Source organism: Cyrtonyx montezumae, unplaced genomic scaffold (genome assembly GCF_038088225.1).
Source record: "Cyrtonyx montezumae isolate F1298 unplaced genomic scaffold, pur_monq_1.0 scaffold_7, whole genome shotgun sequence".
Classification (NCBI taxonomy): Eukaryota; Metazoa; Chordata; class Aves; order Galliformes; family Odontophoridae; genus Cyrtonyx; species Cyrtonyx montezumae.
This window is the reverse complement of record NW_027072078.1, coordinates 16918453-16937871: the sequence shown is the minus strand read 5'-3', so window position 1 is coordinate 16937871 and position 19419 is coordinate 16918453. Positions and strand designations below refer to the sequence as shown.

The 19419-nt window shown below is 43.3% G+C and overlaps 1 protein-coding gene across 4 annotated transcripts in view; it reads left to right on the top strand.

Moving 5' to 3' along the window:
* Window positions 1-70: 70 nt before the first annotated feature.
* Window positions 71-19419, top strand: part of INO80D (INO80 complex subunit D) — a 33890-nt gene continuing 14541 nt past the window's right edge. The window contains exons 1-6 of one of the 4 annotated variants that reach the window (XM_065751375.1): window positions 612-626; window positions 1738-1806; window positions 9527-9622; window positions 9728-9974; window positions 15199-15950; window positions 19040-19148. In XM_065751375.1, coding sequence (XP_065607447.1) covers window positions 9757-9974; window positions 15199-15950; window positions 19040-19148 — 1079 coding nt within the window. In that variant the 5' untranslated portion in view covers window positions 612-626; window positions 1738-1806; window positions 9527-9622; window positions 9728-9756. Of the gene's footprint in view, window positions 438-611; window positions 627-1737; window positions 1807-9526; window positions 9623-9727; window positions 9975-15198; window positions 15951-19039; window positions 19149-19419 lie in introns of those variants that run through there. The other 3 variants (XM_065751374.1, XM_065751376.1, XM_065751377.1) reach the window with 3 other exon arrangements.

Genomic DNA, 19419 nt, shown 5'->3' with positions numbered 1-19419 from the left:
CCTTCTGTACTTTTTTTTCCCCCTCCCTCTCTCCCTCTACTACCTCCAAGATGGTAGGAAAGTTGTTGTTTTGGAGGGCAGAGGAGCCGCTCTGTGATGTTATGTCCTCTCGGTGCCTGTAGTGGTGCTGTAGGAGGCTGCTGGCTCTCTTCTTGAGCAGCCCCAGCAGCCCTGCCTTCTTTGCTGGAGAATATATTCAGGGATTCCCCTTAATAATCACCTACCCTCTGAGCACTTTGTAGTTTTAAAATAATAAAGAGCCCCCAAAGCTTCCTTCCCACAAAAAGCAGGATCTCCTCAGAGCCAGGGGGGCAGCAGCTCCTCAGCACAGAGCCCGAGCCCAGTCCCTCTGCTGGGGAGGAAACTCTGATCTGTCAGCCCAACAGAGGGAAAGGGGGGAGAGGAGAGAGAGGAGGAAAAAAAAAGCAGCTGGAAAGGTAAGCCAGGCCCGGCCTGCATCCCCGGGCTCGCGTAGCGCGGCAGGCGGTGCGAAGGGTGCAGGGCGGGCGGAGAGGCGGGCTACGCGAGGCCGGGGATCGGCCGGGGCGGTGTAGGCCGCCGCGGGGGGTGAGGGGAGCCGGGGGAGTTTCGCGGCTTTCGGGCGCCGAGAGGAGCCCCGGAGGGGGGTGAGACGGTCGCCGGGGCTCAGCGGGAGGGTCGGGGCGCGGCGCTACGGAGCCTTTGCCCGGGAGGTGAAGGGCGGTGGGGGAGAACGGGGGCGGGGGGGCGCTAGGCCTCAGCGCGGCGCGGCCTGCCCGCTCCGCTCCGCTCCCCGCCCCGTCGGGTCCCCCACGCCGGGCCCCGGGCCCACAGCGGGCCGAGCCCCGCCGCCGCCGGAGCCGGAGCCTTGCGGGCAGGGGGAAGGCGGCGGGGCGCGGCGGCGGGGCCGCTTCCATCCCCCCACATACCGCGGCGGGGCGAGGTGGAGGAGGGGGGGGGGAAGCGCGGACCGAGGGGTGCCGAGGACGGCGTTAATTTTCCGAAATGACTTTTAATGAGCGGCGGCGGTGCCGGGGGTTGGGGGCGCCCCTTCCCCCGGACCGGTCCGGGGCCGCCACGGCGGAGGCGGTGCCGGTCCCGCGGGGCCGCGGCCTGGAAAGTTTCGCGGCGTTTTTAGGGTGCTCACCCCACTCTTTACAGCCGCCCGCCCCGCCTCGGCGGCCCTGGAGATGGGGCGGGGGCACCCGGAACGCGGCCGCGGCCCCCCCCACTCCCCCCGCGGCTACCCACCCCACCCCCCCTTCCCTCCCCCCCCCAGTCCCGGTTCCTTGTCCGATCGCTCGGGTTATTTTGTCCCATAACTTTTTGAGTGGGAACGGGGGTTTCTTTTGGAGGGTGGTGGGAAGGCTGTTAGGGCTCCCCATGAGCTGCCCCCGCGCGGGGGGCGTACCCCAAAAGCAGGGGTCGGGGCGGGGGGCAAAGCCTCACCTTCGCGCCCTACCATGTGTCGGGGCTGGCCGCAGTGCCTGCCACAGAACCCCCAGGCCGTGCACGGGGCCAGTTGGCTCCACTTTACTGGGGTAGTGCCCCTGACCCTGCAGCCAGGGAAAAGGACCCCCCTCAAAGTCCCGTTCCAACCCGGGCACGTTGGAGTGTGGTCTCCAGCCCTGTCCCACGTCCTCAGTTGTGGAGACGACACAGTGTGGGGTGTAGTTGGGACAAGTGTGAGGTATCGACTGTGACTGCCTCTGAGGTGCTGTTGCCGGGAGCGGGAAGTGAAAGGATGCTTTTTTCCAGGAAAGGGAACGTCTGTAGTTGTGAAGTGAGCCCACTGGAGAGCCAACCAATGCGCTTCGCCCTGCACAGGTGAACCAACTCTGGTTTTTCTTACTGGAGATACATACTTCTGTTCAACTGTTCCTTAAAATGCCTTTTAGCCCAGAAGGCTAATTGCTTTGTACAAGTAACCTTGAATAAATTTTGGGAATGACAGTAACAACTTACAGCTTTATATTACTTATTACACCATCTGATTAAACTATGTAGATCTATAGTTAGTTCTAACTTTGTTACTTAACAACATATGAGGGTTTATTTTAAGGCTGCTCTCGATTTTTGAGGATTGGTATACTTAAAATTGGCAAATTTAGGACAGCACGTCGTTCCCTCCCAGCTGAGTGTCCTGTCCTCTGGGCACTGTTCGTACCAGCAGTGCCACTCTCAGACCGTACCCATCGGGTGCTGCTGCTGATTGGTAAATCGCAGTATCAGTGTTGCCTGTGAAGCTGTCACTTGCAGCCTACTGACATTGTTGCAACCATCTTCAGCCTCATATGTGATTTGTTTGTATTATATACACGTGTAAGACAGATTTTATTAATTGTGAACCTAAATTGTCCACAGAAAGCAACCCTAAATTTTCTTAGTAGGTGTAATTTTGATGTTTGAGTACTTTCACGATGAATGAATGAACTGTTTGTAGGGCCTTGTCCTACGGAGTTGCATGTGCCATACTCTCGCAGTATGGCAGATCCTCAGGAGGCAGAAATTTATTGTAATGCCACATAGAAACTTTGATCACTTATAACTGCTAAAAGGCAGCTCTGTGAGGAGCTCTGCTGCTTTATTTTACTTACTGAAGCAAAAATGATACTTCGGTATTGTGTGAAAATTTGTCTGTGCACCACTGGGACTAAAAATAAGGCAGAAGTATTTTGTTTAACCTCGTACACAAGTGCACGTTAGCTGCTATTTGGATAAACAGAAGACTTGGACTTAGTTTTTTCTTTTCTTTTTAACTCCTCAAGTACAGATGTAAGGTACATTGTAGTATATTTTAGTCTGTGCTTTCTCTTTGGATCATAGCTTAGATATTTTGAGATAACATTTCAGTTTGCATTTTTGAGATGTTGCAATTCCTTAAATGTCCCATTTATTGCTGTGTCTGAAGACCTTTCTGCAGCCTGTCACCCTTGCAGTCCCTGGGCTTGTTTATAGCCATGTTGAAATAAGTGTGCTTCTGTGTGAGCATGAGGATCGTGTTGTGTGGATGTGATTGGAGGACGGGGGCCTTGGACTGGGTCAGATATAGCAATCCTTGTTCAAAAGCCTTTTGAGATAGGGAACCAGTCTGGAGCCATAGGTCAGGAATAGCCCTATTTAGGAAATGTTACACTGAAATCTACAGGAATATGGTCTTGGCTGCAAATTTTGGTAACATATGTTACTACTGACCATCTTTCCGCCTTGAAGTCCATTGAAGTTTCTGTATTTATGCTGAAGTTTATTTTGTGTAGGAAAACAAAACCAGCAAGTTGCACAGTTTTGAAACAGAAAGTATTTTTCCCCTCTTCGTAGTTATGTTTTCTGTTGTTGACTGGAACTTGTCACAAGGCTGTATGTTATTTTGTTATTATTAAGAATAATACTGAAATTTAGTTATGTATTTATTGTGTTGTATCATAAAGAGTAATTCATATTATCAGTGTTGCTTAAAACATACAGCTGCTTTTTCATTAATATTTTGGACAGCTTTATGCAATATATATTGCCTTTTTGCAGAGTTGAAGTAATAAGCCTTCTAAAAAGGCAGAATGAGGACAGTGTTGCTCCTTCTGTCTTCCTGGGTAGATTTTCACCTGTGAAAACTAGTTCAAAGTATGATTCCAGGTAGGAACTGAAAGTGTCCAGTGAGGTCTCTCATGCTCAATGCCTGCATTCTGGGGGTAGGTTTGTCCCAGTTCTTAAATGTGTGTGCAGTGCCTTCGCCACTTGTGTGGGCTCTTCAGGGGTCTTCCTGAGTGAAGACTGTGTTCTAGTTAATAGAGATGTTCCCGGCAGGAACTCCTGTAGACTTTGGTTACCTCTCAGTGTTCAATCTCAATTTGGGTGTTTTTGCTGATAGGCTAGATTGAGAAGTAAGCCATAGTTGGGGTTAAATCATAGAACAGGGACAGAATTTACAACTCTGTGGTGTCGATGGTGACAACAGTTAGATGAGGTAAAGCTTCTTTTGATAAAACGGAGTACTTCCCAGAGAGGTACTTATCAAGAGTCATGGAGTCATAGAGTGGTTTGGGTTGGAAGGGACCTTTAAGATCATCTAGTTCCAACCCTCCTGCTATGGGTATGAACACCTCTGCTAGACCAGGTTGCTCCAAGCCCCATCCAGCCTGGCTTTTAATGCCTTCAGGGAAGGGGCAGCCTTCTTTCTAATAATACAAGTTTTGCTAGTACTGACTGGAGAGTTCTATGGTAAGGTAGTTTTAAATGTGTGTCTTTTTGTAATGACTTTTATGGCTTCTGTTCCACTTTGAGTGGATTAAATTCCAGGTTGCCAAAAACACGTTAGGGTCCATGTGTTTATTGTCAGTCTCAGCAAAAAGGATCAGGCAATGAGAGCACATGGAAATTTTCTTTCTTGGTCAAGTTAAAGAATCAGCAGAACTGCTATTTATGCTGTTTGTGGAAAATCTTAGGTTTGTGGAGTTCTGCTTTCTCGCCCCAGGGTGATGGTTTTGGGAGATAACTAGATGACTGCACCTCGTCTGTGAGATGTCATGAACACACCAAGCAATTAAATGAACACACAGCATTAAATCTGTGCTGGTATTAACAATTCAAAGAACACAGTTAAAAGTCACAATTAAAGAGATATTATTTGGATGCAATGTGTGAACATCTGAGCTCAGTCCTCTGAATTATATATCTTTTAACCATTGACATACAATTTAATTGCAATTTACTATGAATATGGGGATTCCATTACCTAAATTTGTCTAGGTTGAATGTCAAATTCTGAGCATACATTTGACAGCGGATCTAACCCACATGGTTTAAAATGTTCTCATGTTTTCTGTGCGGTGCTTTCTCAGGGTTGCTGATTGGGTTTGGGGCTGTTGTACTTTGTCTTTAGTAATAGTGACCAGGCCATTAACTTCTCTGTAGAATGCAGGTGATGCCAGGTACCAATTTCTGTATGACACAATGCTGGTACTCACTATGATCTCTCAGAGACTTACCCAAGACTGGCTGTGACGGTGTTTTCTGACCTCTCTGAAGGAACATTGAGCTGTATTGGAAGAGCTATGTTCCTTTGGAGCCAGTGCACACTGTAGGCGAGCCCTTTATGCCTGCTTTTGAGCACTGAAAGTGGCTGGAAGCTGGCTCCCTGCTGCCTGGCAGCAGGCACTGGCAGGTGTGTGCCCATGTATATTTGAGTTCTTTTCATAGCCACTTTGCAGACCACCCTCTGTTGCTGTACGGACCACTTGTGGCTGCAGCCAGTAGCTCTGTGCAGTGGTTATGTCACAGTGTGGCTTTGCATCCTGCCTGTCCTTGTGTGAAAGCCTTGCTGGGATGCGCAGTTTGTTGCCCTTTGCATGCCCAGACATGGCTGTTACCAGAGGGAGGAGATTTTCTTGCAGTCATCTGCTCAGGTGTAAAACATGAATATGTTACCAAATGACAGATGTTAGTGGCAAGCTTGATTGAACATCAAGAGCACCCTCCTGGGTAAGCTCAGGGGTTGATCCAACCCGCTGTTCTGTCTTGGGCAGCAGGAATGACTGATGCTGTTGAGGCAGAGGATGAAAGCCCGACTTCTTTTAGCGTTTTCTTCTTTGACTTCTCCATTGTCCACGTTTGTTAAGCTGGGTGTGCTAGCAGGTGTATCACTGTGTACTTACAGAGAGTGTGACCACTGGTATAAAAACTTTTCTGTTACCCTTCAGTACCCAATGACGTTGCCTGCTCCTGCAGCCACTGTGACACTGAGTTCCAGCAGCTCACTCACTACCTGTGAGCAGCAGCAATAGAGAAGTACTTCTTTCCTGTGTTTTGAATCAATCTCATACTATTTCCCCAGGTACCCCTAGTTCTAACATTGTGTGATCTGTCCACTGTCTGTTCTATAGTCACTTATCCCCTACCATTAGGATTTTTAAAACCTGGGTCATTTGGCAATGACAGATTCCTGAGTTCTTCTGTTCTTACTCTTAAAATGTTATGCATAGTAGTAATTCTTTAAGGAAAATGTAGGTTCCTCCAGTAGTGGCCTCTGGTTTCTCATTCGTGGCTTGTGGCTAGAGCCAGTGTAAGGACATGCTTTCTTAAATTAAGTTTGTTTTGAACCTCTCTGCAGCTTCAGTGTGTATAATTGCAGACACTGAACTTCCAAAAGGTTTTGCACCTGATAGTCGTGCAGCGAAGTACAGCTGCTCAAGCATTTGATTTTCCACGGGAAGTCCATGTTTCCGTCATCTCTGCTGAATCCTGTGGGACAAAAATATTTTCTCTCCACCCACCATTTAGCTAAGTGTAGTTTCAGTTCTCTTCAGTTAAGTGACATGTGCCTGTGCTGTGCTTGTGCTACTTTTTGTGTCGCAGCAGAAAGCTCTGCTGACAGCTCCTATGTTGTTTCTAAGAAAATGCTACAACAGATGATACCAGAGTTGTTATGGAATCATTAAGGTTGGAAAAGACCTCTAAGGTCATATGGTTAAACCCCAGCCCACCCCACCGTGCCCACTAACCCTGGCCCTCAGTGCCGTGTCTCCATGCTTCTTGAACACCTGATGTGGCAGAGAATGAAAAGAAAAGGCTCTTCATAGGCTTGGTGTGAATTCATTCTGTCGGCATATCTACACAGCACCACTGTCTTTCTGGAGTCTGCATAGCAGTCTGCCTGTCAGATGTGTATCGTGGTTTGTGAAGGTTGCTGTAGTTTCCCCACGTAACACTAGCTGCAAGGTCCACTAGCTTTCTTTTTGTTGATTACTCTGTAGTTGCACCGATCAGTTCCTATCAGTATTTTGAACTTGGTTATATTTCTGTGAGCTTCTCTTAGTGTAAATCTAGACCCCAAAATAGGTGTGTGAGCTCAGGGGTTTCCCTGGGGATTACTGCCACTACCCTAGCTTCAGTGTTACATATAGCATGGTGCTTGTGGCCTGTATCTTTCAGACAAGTGAGATGGAAGATGCCGTGCCTGCCTCAACACAGTCACGTTGCAAATATAAGTACAAAAGTAAGACTTAATTATGAGTTAAGCCCAAAAATAAGATGGGGGGCACAGGAATAAATCCAGGATTACAGTGACTGGGAACTGTGAAGGAGTCTCCTTCCCGAAACTTAACTGAGGAACCCAGATATGTGTTTTGTGTTGTTTGCTTTGGAACTGCTCTGAAAAACTCTTTGCTTTGCTCCTTGATAACCTTCAGGCAAGAAGTGTGGCTGCGTTGTTCAAAGGAGGAGAGGTCACTGGTCAGTCCAAAACTCTGCAGAGTGTGATAGCAGCAGCTTAAGAGGTGGTGGTAAACACAGCAGAAATAAATAGCAGCATGTGGATCACCCCATCCTTGCAAGATGGACGTGTTCTGTCCAGTCCTCTGTCCTGCCCAGTCTGTCACCAGAGCAAGCGTTGGGTCACTGGAGAGCTGTGAACTCTGGGGCAGAAGACTTTGTCAGCTTCATTCTGTGTAAGAGATGTAATTAGTTTAGGCTCATTTAATTACTTTTGCTACCGCAGTAATGGAGGAGACTGTCCAGCACGTGGGACTTGCACCCAGGTCACCTCGCTACTACTTAGGCACGGCACCAGGGGATTTTCTTTCCTTTCACATTGTTGCATTGAGGATGAATGCGTTTGAGAAGAGTCACACTTCAGTGATCAGTTTCAGATACGTGGAGTGTACATTCCTGTGCTACCCTGCACTGAGGGGAAGGCAGTGGGAAGTGGATTTGATGTCTGTGCTTATGTTCTCACTGTTTGCAAGTGAAGTTCCAGGGCTGCTCCCAGGGTGCTGCTGGTCTGTGCCCCTGGAAAGGGGACTGTGTGTGGAGAGGAAACACAGGACAGTCTTCCCTGCTGTCAAATGATTGATCAGGTTGCTGATATTTGCACCATGTTTTGTAGCAGATCTCCATTCTGTGTGTGTTGCACTGCACTTACAAAACTATTTAAATAATTGTATTTAATTTTCGGTGCTACCTTCTGTCCTGCTTCTACAGCTAATAGCAATGTCTTCTTTATGCAGTTTGCTGCTGCAGGTGTGGTAGGGTGTTTAGTTCTGCCCCAGTGACTTTAAGGTCCCTAGCTGCCATGGTACTTACCACCTTCTCAAGGTGCTTTTCTGCAGTGAAGAGAAATTGCTTCCCCAGGGAAGAAATATCTTCCTTGAAGAGGCTGGAGCCTTCCCTCCTTGCTATCTTTTCCTTGCCATGTGGTGCCTTAAAAATGGGTTGGTTGAGTTGGTAAGCTGTGCAGTTGTCATACATCTCTCATGTACTGCGTATTTCCTGAATATCACCTCTGTGTGTGTTCTTTTGCTTGGTTTATAATGCGTCTGAAACTGAGAACTGAATACACTGCATATGCATCCTGTGGTTCAGGATGGCCTTCCTAAATGCCTGCTGCCTTTGGCAGGCTGAAGCTGGTGGTAGGGTAAATAAACCCCAAGGATGGTACTCAAAAAATAGTATAGAAGATGGTATATTTTAGTAGGCCTATATAGATGGTACACAGATAGCTAGCAAAGAGGGTGGTTTAACTTTAGGATGATAGAGGCTTGCTGCAGACACCACACAGGAAGGATCTCCAAGAAGAGATCCTTCCCTGGTGGTTGTCAGCCCTTAAATGGGGTTTGGGAGAGGTGGAGCCAGGCTCCACCCCTTCCAATCACACAGGTACATCACCTTCACCTGTGGTCCTGTGGCTGACTCGGTGCTCGCCTCAGGTAACCAATCAGTGGTTCAGGCCATAATTCAACAGTTCCTATAGAGCTGGGTGTAGCTGGGAAGCTGCATGTTGTGTGCACTGTTAGTTGTTACTTGATGCTGCTTTGGTTTTGTGTGTGTTTGTGCGTGCTTTAAGAAGGATGATTGCTGAAGAGTGTATAGTGGTGGGAAATGAAGAAGTACTGGAAGATTTTATGGCTTTGTTATTTTGTTGTACTGTTGGAATCTTATTTGGGGAGTGGGGAAGAAAACAGGCTTTTGCTGAAATGGTTTTCCATCCCTCTTGGCTTCAACGGGAGTACTATCTCTGGTATCATTAATGCTGACACTCCCCTAAAACTTTTGCTTGTGAAAGATGTGGGCGGCTACAAGATCACCAGTCTCTTTACCAGGTGTGATAAAGGCATCTTAAAAAGATAAAAGGCTTTCCTATGCTGCCTGTGAAAATTAATATTTGGTACAGCAAGAATAGTCCTCAGCTTTTTTGTAGACAAATATTCTTGAAGGAGAACCTTTCTGCAATCAAACGAGTTCAAGTTGCATCAGCTTTCAGCTTGATTCCTGAAAGCAGAAGATCTGATTTGTTGCTTAACTTTTCCAACTTGTCGCTCCTGATCATCTGAGGAGAGTTTTGTTTAGCAGGTTTAAACGTGGTGGTGTCAACATTTTTTCCTGTTTTGGTTTCTAAAGCTCTGTTTGTGCTAGTTGAGAGTTATTGTGCTATATGGGTTTGGGTTATTGGATGCCAGCTGAACCGTTGGTTAAGTGGCTGCATCTGGCCACTTACTTATTAAGCAGTATGATCCTATCTGTTTTATTCTGACTTTGACCTTTTTGATGTTTTCCTTAGACAATCCACATCGTCTTGATTCATCGTCATTCCAGGATAGCGGTGTCCTTGGGGCTCTCTCTTAACACTGATATGGTACAGAAGATTTAAGATCAGGTATTGTTTTGGGTCTCTCTTTAGCATCAAACTGAAATACGCAATCTAGAACTGAATGCGTTTTTTTTCCTTATGTGATTTATCTTAATATTTTGGTTCTTTCAGCTGATGTTCACAAGGAATAGAGTCACGTGATGTATGAAGGCAAACACATACACTTCTCTGAGGTTGACAATAAGCCCTTGTGCTCGTATAGCCCCAAACTGTGCAAGCAGAGGCGACTTAACGGCTACGCCTTCTGTATCAGACACGTTCTGGAGGACAAGACTGCCCCCTTCAAGCAATGTGAATATGTGGCCAAGTACAACAGCCAACGCTGCACCAACCCCATCCCCAAATCTGAGGACCGTAGGTGAGTTGTGGTTGCCCACCTGTGAAGTGGGAACTAGTTGGGATGTAGGCATGAGTTTCTTTTAAGATACTGCCTGGTTTCAGGATAAGGGAGGAACTGGCCTGAGTGAATTGAATTCCAGGATGTTTCTTTGAGGGTTTTGTTGTAAGACTAGTAAACTTTATTTTATTTTCTATTGGAGTCAAGTATTCAAAAAGGGCAGTAACTTGCTCCTGAGGAAGTTTTCAGAAGGGTTTGTTGCTTTGCTGAAGTTCATTATAAAGTATGGATCAAATTTGCTGTGCAATATCTCTTGTTCTGATTAGTTTGCTTTGTCACTTAGTGTATGCTATTAAAAGGGCCTGCTTGTTTGACCAACTGTGGCAAAAGCATGCTTCTATCCACTTTTTCAGGACAAACAACTGGGCTTAGGGAGCAGTGAGGGATAGGTGTGAATGCAGGATTACAGCTCTGTGTTCCTGCTTTACTGCTGATCTGTGATGGTATATTATTGAAATAAAATGTGTATTACTTGGTAACAGATCAGTCAGCTGGAAAAGTGCTATTTGCTCGCTTTCTTCTCTGTCTCCCTTTCTCTCCTCATCCCTGCCCAAATGAAGATGCCTTAGGTGCCCAATATGAAATGGCTTGCAAGAGATAGTGCTTGAGTTTTTTGGAGAGCTGGGAATTCAAGCCAGGCTTCCTGAATTGCAGCTCATAATGTAACCACAAGGGCATTTTTCCTTGCTCTTGAAGACTTTTTGTTCACATCTCACTGGTGCTGCTTGGGGTGAAATAGCAGAATTTGTCTGATCCTATCTGCAAGGCGTATGTGACTAATTTTTCACTCATTGCTGCAGGTTTTGCCAGTACCACAGTATTTAATTAACATGTGTGTTAACTACCTGGGGCTTATTCTGTTAGAAATAATTTTTTTTGAACCTAAAATATAAACAAAGTACACCAAAAAAAGAATCAAATCACTCTTCACTGACCTTTCACATTATTAGCTGCCATTCACTAACCTTTTGCATTATTAGCAGTGTTCCCACTGTGCCCTACATATAACTTCCTCCTCAGCTCACAGCTCCCTCTCTTGCCTGAAACAACAGTTGGACTGTGCTCTAAATTAACTTGCACTTCACCTGCCATTTCACTTGTGGAGACTGATGAAGTGAGAAAAAAACACGAGTGTTTGTCAAAAGCTATAGGGCAAATGCTCAAATGGCACAAGATGAATAACTTTAAGCTGAAGTTCAACAGTCGGTGACTCTTTCTTTGCTACAGTACAGTTGAGGCTCTTCGAAATAAACTCACAAAAATGATCATAGAAATTGTTTGAGCAAATGATGTGCTGTAATTTCAGTTGCAAGAGCTGACTGAGCCCAAGTCACTGGTTAGCAGGATCACACTCTAAAACAATAGCAATGATACTTAACTTAATGACATTTTTTAGGTCTCATATGTTCCCATGGAATTTGAGATTTTTCTTTACACCTTGAATTGTGTTCACACTTTGTTCTTTTTGATTTTTCTCAAGTTAAAGTGAAGTGTGGTTGTGACATCTGCTGTATGTTATATTAGAATAATTCGATTGCATGTCGAGTGTCACATTACAGTACTTGAAGAGGACAGCAGGTGTCTGAAGGAGAAAATAAACTTTTAATTTCAAATGAGAGGATGTGATAGTTGGGAAGAATATTTTAAAAGGCTGCTTCTCAGGGTGGAGCTGAGTTTTAACAATGAGATTTGATGAATGCTGGTGATAAGACAGTGCCTGCTCTAAACAATTTTTTTTTTTTTTGGCAGGCAAACCTATATCTGTATCTTAAGAGACTTCTTTCACACTCTGCTCAATGTAAAGATGTTTGCTATGTCTGAGTTCTCTGCTTGTAGCTTTTAATTTTCTGTGTACAAAATTACTGTCAGATGGTCATTTTGTCAGTTTGAGATATTTTTGTGCTCAGAAGCAGGCTGTATGATACTTTTACAGCTACATTCTCATATATTTTTAAAGATTATAAAAAATAGAATGTCTTAACAGGTTGCACACATTATATGCCAAAATCTCCTATTCTGTCCACAGATAATTAAAAATAATTATCCCTTAACCCCTGGCAAATGAGTTGGCATCAGCCACAAAGATGTTTAATATGCTTTCATATTATTCAATTTCTTATTAACCATTAACATTATTCAAATGAAAGCTATTAATAGTGCATGACTTCATTGCCTTAATTGAAGTCTAATTTCTCTATTCTTTTTTTTTTTTTTTTTTAAGAAATATACTGGATGATACAGACACAGGCAATGTATCTCTACTTCCTCTTCAATATGTCTCCTCATTCTTTTTTGTGCAAATACACACACAGATTATGAAACTCAATTTATTTATATTTTTAAAGTGTAGAATGATTACAGTGTAGCTAGGTTAGATACCATTTCATCTTTTAATTTTCTTCTTTCAACGGAGTCTGTAAATAATGTGCAAGCTACTCTCTGGTTTAGTTAGATCTTTCTTTAAATAAGTGACTATACCCAGTGCAAACCTGGGACGTACTGGAAAGCAGGATGCAGATGTAGATAGGAAATGTGGCTTTCTGGGTTCCTGCCTTTTCTGTGATGTGGAAGGCTGTCTGGCTAAAGCATGCACAGCCTATCACCTTTATGAGTGGTGCACTGTGGTAGTGTAATTGATATCAACCCACTGCTCTTACTGTTGACTGCATTTGACCTCACCTTCACGAGAATAAGGGCCTTCAGTACTGAATAAGGAAGTGGAAAGAAACTATATTAGGTACTCAGTGTGATACTGCAAGCTGAGAATAACTCACAAGGTTTTGGAAATGGCAAGCTGTGCCATTGAGACAGACGTGCCAGCACTGGCTGCATACAGGGCCACCTTGGTTTCCTAGTGTCGTGCTCAGGGCCAGACAAAAGGTATGCTGCTGCTTCCAGGTGCTAGCCTGCCTCTATGGAGCATGAACTGCTTCCCTGGCATTGTGTCCAATCTGAAGAACCTCTCTATTGGCTTGGCTGGCCCTTGCCTTGTTCCAGCAGAGCCGCTTACTGCCTGCTCCTGGCTCTGCAGCATGGCCAGTGTGTGACAAGGCCGGCTACCAAGCTGTCCTGGAGCCTGCAGGGAGGGAAGTCCTTGTGCATACCAACCTACATGGGATCTGTTTTTATGTTGTAGCCTTGCAGCTGTAGGTTTATGTCCAGAGGAGATGCCCCTGTAAGATACTGCTGACTTTTGCTGATGAAACTTGGTCAGTTGTAAAAGTCAAAGTTTTATTCTCAGTTACGTAAAATGGAAAAGAGAGTTAAACAAGCAGCCTGAAACTCAAAGAGTAGCCTACTACCTTTCCATAGATTTATTTCCTTTTTCTATATTTGGCTTGCTTTTCCTTTCCAGTTTTACCTCCTTGCTCATGCACAAGCACAAAGTGGCAATGTAAGTTCTGAACAGTACAGGGGAAACATTCAAACTGATCAAAACTCTAATTTTTGTGGCATTAAAGGGAAAAAATCAGTTGTGCTTGTCTTGTCTCTTAATGGCTTTTATTTTGTCCTACTGCAAGTGGTGTCCTAACCTATCTTAGTCTTGTTCAAACAAAATGCTAAGAAAGTGCTTAATTTTAATTACATGAATAGTGCTATTGACTTTAAGCAAAGCTTTGCTGAGTCCTCATTATAGAATTTAATTTTTAGAAGTGCATCTCTCTGTATGAATTTACAGTACTGTAGTCTGTTCCAATAAGGACTTCAGCTTGTCTCATTTATTTATTACTTTCGACTTAGTGTAATGAAGAAATTAGTTAGACAGTAATGTGTAGCAATGTTTTTCAGCCTTTTTTTTTATTTGTAAATCCTTATGGGTGTGGACCCTTGAAGGAACTACCTATATGGAGATTGCTAAAGAGCATATAGAAATTTACATTTGTGCCTCTTATGAACCATTGAGAAAACATTCACATATTGCAGCCTTAGGGGCAGGATGACAAATTGAAAGCCAGTTAACTGATCTGTTCAATCTTGTGGGAGTTGATTTGGCCTTTTTATTTATTTATTTATTTCATAAGGACCAGGAATCACTTCATTTTTAATTTTTGTTCCACAAAACTTAATTTGCTCAGATTATGTCCCTTGCAGGATGCTCTGTTCTACTCTGTCATACCGATAAGACTTTAAAGAATACTTTCATGGATACTTCCTTATCTTGTCCTTAAGTACCATGACATAGACATCACTCTTTCATTGTATCTTTGTTGTCATCTGTAAGCTGTAAGTTGTAGATGGGATCTAGAAAGGGCAGAAGCCTCATAGCTGGGGCATTCTGCTCGGGCAGGATTTTATGAAAGCAGGAAAATGTGGGATTGTGGTACCTATATCTCTATTGCTTGCTTATTTTAAACAGACAGAAATTGTTTACTTCTTTGTATGCGATCTGTGCCTATTAATTGTAACTCTTTCATATTAGAAGAACTTGAAATCTGTGTTTGTGGATTATTTGTGTGTGTGTGTATATATATTCTTGGCATTGTGTAGATATTTCCCAGAAACACAGAATTTCTTTTAAACTAGGTTTTATTTTGAAGTGCACTCCACTAATCCTCTGGTTACAAATTTGTTATGTTAAATTACTAAAACAGAGCTTAAAGATGAAGCTACTTTTTCATTAAGTGCAAGTACCGACGCTTCTTAGCAAGTATCTTTAGTGAGATTGTCCCCATGATAAAGAACTCCCTACTGCAGTGGGATTGGTAATGATGATATGTACATTGATGAAAACACTAACTACTTCCAGGGGAAGAGCAGCCAAATGAAGGAAGTAGTCATCAGTGTATTCTTTCCTGGGAGCTTTCGATGTGGTTTTGCATGATCAGTGAATGGCTTGAGTTCTTTCTTACTCTTTTATGTATCAGTCCACTTGTTTTGTTCACTTTGGTTTTTGGTCGTTTACCCTACAAGAAAGTAAATACTTTGAATATACTGTGAGAGTCTACTATGAATAAGAAATGAATACTTTTAAGATTTCATATTGTCACTTGGGAAAGTTCGTTTCTGTTAGAAAACACCACAATTATCTGTTGTATTCAGAGCTGTTTACAATCTGTGTAAAGTTTCCTGTGTTTTACTCTTAATTTCTCATGTTGTGTGTAGGCTTCCCCTTAGTGAGGTCCGTTTTCTTCAGGTTTTACTTGCAAGAACTGAATTAAGAACTGACTGCTTTTACTTTTCATAGGTACTGCAACAGCCACCTGCAGGTACTTGGCTTTATACCGAAAAAGGAGAGGAAGAAAAAGAATGATCCCATAGAGGAGGTAAAGGTCAGGCACCAGATGGATACTGTGGCCCTCAGTCTGACAATGCCCACCCTGGCCTTGAAGATGCCCAATGGACTGGATGGGATGTCCCTCTCCCCTCCTGGGGCTAGGGTTCCTCTTCACTACCTGGAGGCAGAACTAGAAGACCCCTTTGCTTTCAATGAGGAGGATGATGACCTAAAGAAAGGGGCAACGGTGAGGAAAAAGTTGCAGAGCAAGTTGGCTCAAAACCGACAGCGCCAGAGAGAGACGGAGATTTTAAAAGTTCGCCAAGAGCACTTTAGCCCCCTTCCTGCACCTTTGCAGCAGCAGCAGCCTCTGCAGCAGCAGCACTCCCATCTGCCACCTTCATCAGCTTTGTTAAAGCCAACAGGGCTACCACAGGGCATAGTCAGCAAGTCACCTCAACCTCCAAACACCAGCCTACCAATGCAGGGAGTGGCACCCACCACACACACTATAGCACAAGCCCGGCAGTTGTCTAACAAGAGACCTCTGCCTCTCCTGCCACCTGCTAGGGCTCCTGTCACGGACCCTCCAAGGACTGATCGGGTCCTAATGAAAGCCACAGCCTTTTCTCCGCACTCGTCCTGCATGAGCCGGCTACAGAGACTGGTGAAACTGTGCACTCGAAAACAGCAGCTGGACACTGACCTGTTTCCTCATCTAGGTGAGTAGATAATGCATGCCTTGCCTCTTGTTTTCTTATCCTGAAACCAGAACACAAAAGGCAAATGTCCTCCTGCCTCTATCCTGCTTTCAGTTGTGGTCCGTATGAAGTAAACGTGCACTATGTGATTGCTTGGTGTTTTTGTTAGCCCCATTCTCTATGGAGGGATGTCGATCTGTTACATGCCGTTCATGGCACTTCAGCTGTTAGTTCTTATTAGAGCCTCGTTAACCATTTGAGAAATCAAACTGAGGTATAGAAAGCGTTGCTTGATGACATATGCATTGTATAGAAGATTTGCAGCCTGCTTAGTAAAGGTGCATTGGAGACTAGACAAGATTAAACATGTGACAAGTGCAGGTTACAAAATAAGTGCAAGTAAAAGTTAGGATATTTGGCACATCATTCAGTGCAGATCCAAATTTATGGTTGACTTGGGTAGGAGAGTTGGAGCCCAAGGGCGTTGTTCTGGATCGGACCCAGTCACGTACAGAACTTGGCTCAACAAAAGAAGAGTGTCATTGTGCCAGGCAGGAAATTAGTACCGTTATAAAGGTAGTGGGAGAGGTGGAGTTTTGTCTGCTTGAAATAGTTTCCTCCTTCTTTATTATCTAGAGACTGTGATAATCAGTTATTGCTTGAAAAGATGTAAGTGAAAATAACCAACTTGCTGCTATGGCTGTAATTCTCTATGAAGCTTCAAAAAAGGCAGTTGACCTCGTGGCTTATTTGTCTGGCGATGAATACAGACTCAAGTACACCTTGCTTTCCTTGTCTTGCCCCTCATGCCCCAAAGTTACCTTGCTTTTCTGCTTAGTTTTAGACTCTGCTTTCCTAACAAGTAAAATACTGACAGGAAGAAGGGGAACAGAGGTCAGTGTGTGATATTAGAGCAGGAATGCCATTTATGATGATTCTCTTTTTAAGACTTCAAATAAATCTGGAAGTACTTATGTGAACATCTTACTTAATTGCAAACATCTGTAATTTTTGCTGTTTCAATTAACCTTTTTTTAATTTGCTGTTAAGATCTGCCCTTTGGCACTCACGGGATAGCTTGACTATTTGTTCAAAGATAATTAGCATCCCGTAACATTCTCTAAAGGACATTGTTCTTTGGAAATGTTGTTTGATGGTCCTACATGTAATGCAGTTTTTCTAAAGAATGTTAGCTTCAGAGGCACTTCCCATGTGTCGCAAACTCACAGAGCTTAAAAAATGACCTCTGTTTTGAGATGCTGTAGAAAGATAGCTTTCTGTGTTTAATGTTTCACATTCTCATAAGACGTTTGGGCTGAAGGAAATACATTTTCCTAAAAGAGGAATAGTAGAAAATAGATTAGACATACAAATGTAGGGTTAAGCAAATGCTGTACTAAAATAAATGTGAAAATGGTATATACACTTGGAACATTTCATATTTGGCAAATAGCAAAATTGATGTATTAAATGTGTCAGAGTGAAAAATGTATTTGTTGTTTATTCATAATATGCCTCAATATTAAAGACTAGTTCAAAAAATTTTAGGATTTGTGTTTATTGGTGAAGTAACACTACAGATGGTGGTGCAGAAACCCTGAAGAGAGAAACTCAGTTTTATGTATACGTGCTATTAGCAGCATGTAATTGGTTGTTAGTATAGCTACAGTCTTCAGTGTGAGTATAGCTGAGTCTAGGTTAGATTTTATCCCTTTGTTTCTTCATTGCCCATTGAAAGTGAAAACAACTCAAACTCTGATTTTTATTTTGAAACTTTGAGTAATTTGTTACATGATATTTTTCGTGGTCAGTCTTTATCCACTGATGAAGTTGTATTTCCCTTACTTTATGGAAGGGGGGAGTGTAGAAATCATAGAAAGTATAATTCTGGCATTTTCTCAAATATGTTATCTTAGTTTAGTTCATACATGTATCTTAAATAATAGGAACCAAGAAGATATTTTCAGGATGTTGAAGGTGCTGAAAAATAGTTTCTAATCTTTCTGCCAGAAACATCAGTTCTAAATGATAGAGGGGATCCTGATGATTGTGTGATTGTGTTCCAAATGACGTGTACTTCTATCTCAGAATATAGGTGACCAGTTTCCCAAATGGAAAGCATCAGACTTCAAAATCATTTCAGATAGAGTTGTTTAGTTTATTTTCAGCAAAAATAAAGTGTTCTTTAATTTTGTCCAAACTGCTGTGCCATTTTCAAGGAGCACATGAGGAGATGAAAAAGTAATGACGATGGCTTATAAATGTGGCTGCAGGTTTTTTATCCCACATGCTGCAAGAGATTGTCAAGAATTTTACTGGATGTGGGTGAGAGAGTAGATAAAATTCCAAAAGATGCCCCAGCTAATGTTTTCCACCTGAATGTATCACTGGAAAGACAATAATAGAGTCCATCAGTTTGTCTAACAGAGGCTGTTGATGCAGACAATGAATTGAATGTACTGTATTATAATTAAAGAAAAGCGTGCTCCTTTTTAAAAGTGCACAAGTATTTACATCTCTTGTAGCTCTGTTTTCCTGCTAATATATGCATTTGGCAGGCAATTACAAAGACTGAGCAGCAGAACATCCTGTGTAACTGCCTATCTGTCTCTACCCATGCTGCTCTGTCTCACAGTTTTCCCACTCTCTGGGTGTTTTGGCACAGAGCATTGGTCAGAACATAAGCAGAAATGGAAGTGGCCTATCTAGATCATATAACTTTAGAAGTTACCAGACTGTCAGTTCTTTGTAGTAGGGACTTCACTGTTACCTCATCTATGAGTATTGCAGGTGTGTGGTAGAAAAGCTGTAATGTTTCCTGTAGGTAAGGATGCTGGTGTCTTCAGTTTCACTGCTTATGAGTAAAGAGCCCAGGAAGAATTTTAAAAGGAAAACTCAAATTTGAAATAAGTCAGTGCATGCTGTTTGCACACTGTAATGAAGCTGCTACTGTAACTTTGCAGTCTAATTGAGAACGTTATGTATTTAATCAAACATAATTAAGCTTGCGAACTATGCTACACGTTTATCTTTTCTTCCATAGGTTGTTCAGAGACCTGTGGGAGGTGAGTCCAGTTTTCACCCAACATTCATGTTTTCAATTCTCTTAGGGCTGGATTGGTCTGAAGACAGTGGAGAGGAATTGGAGGATTCAGAACAAACCTCCCCTTACCAGGTTGCATGGTCTGTCCGAGAAACCCTCGGCTACGAAAGACATGAGTGAGTATGATTCATCTGTGTTCACAGTGGCCTTGATGCAGCAAGTCATGTAGATGTGAGCTTTACTTTCAGTGGAGTCATTGGACCCTTAGGTTTGAATTTGTTTGTAAAGAACTACTAAACAGCTTTCCAGCTTCAGCTCCAGCCTTTACTTAATGTAGACACCTTTGTTCGGTCTCCTATCAGAAGGTTGCATCAGGAAAGAATTTAAGCTTATTAACTTAAATGTAGTTGGGTTTAGTGATGTTTATTCATGAATTTGTGTGTCTTG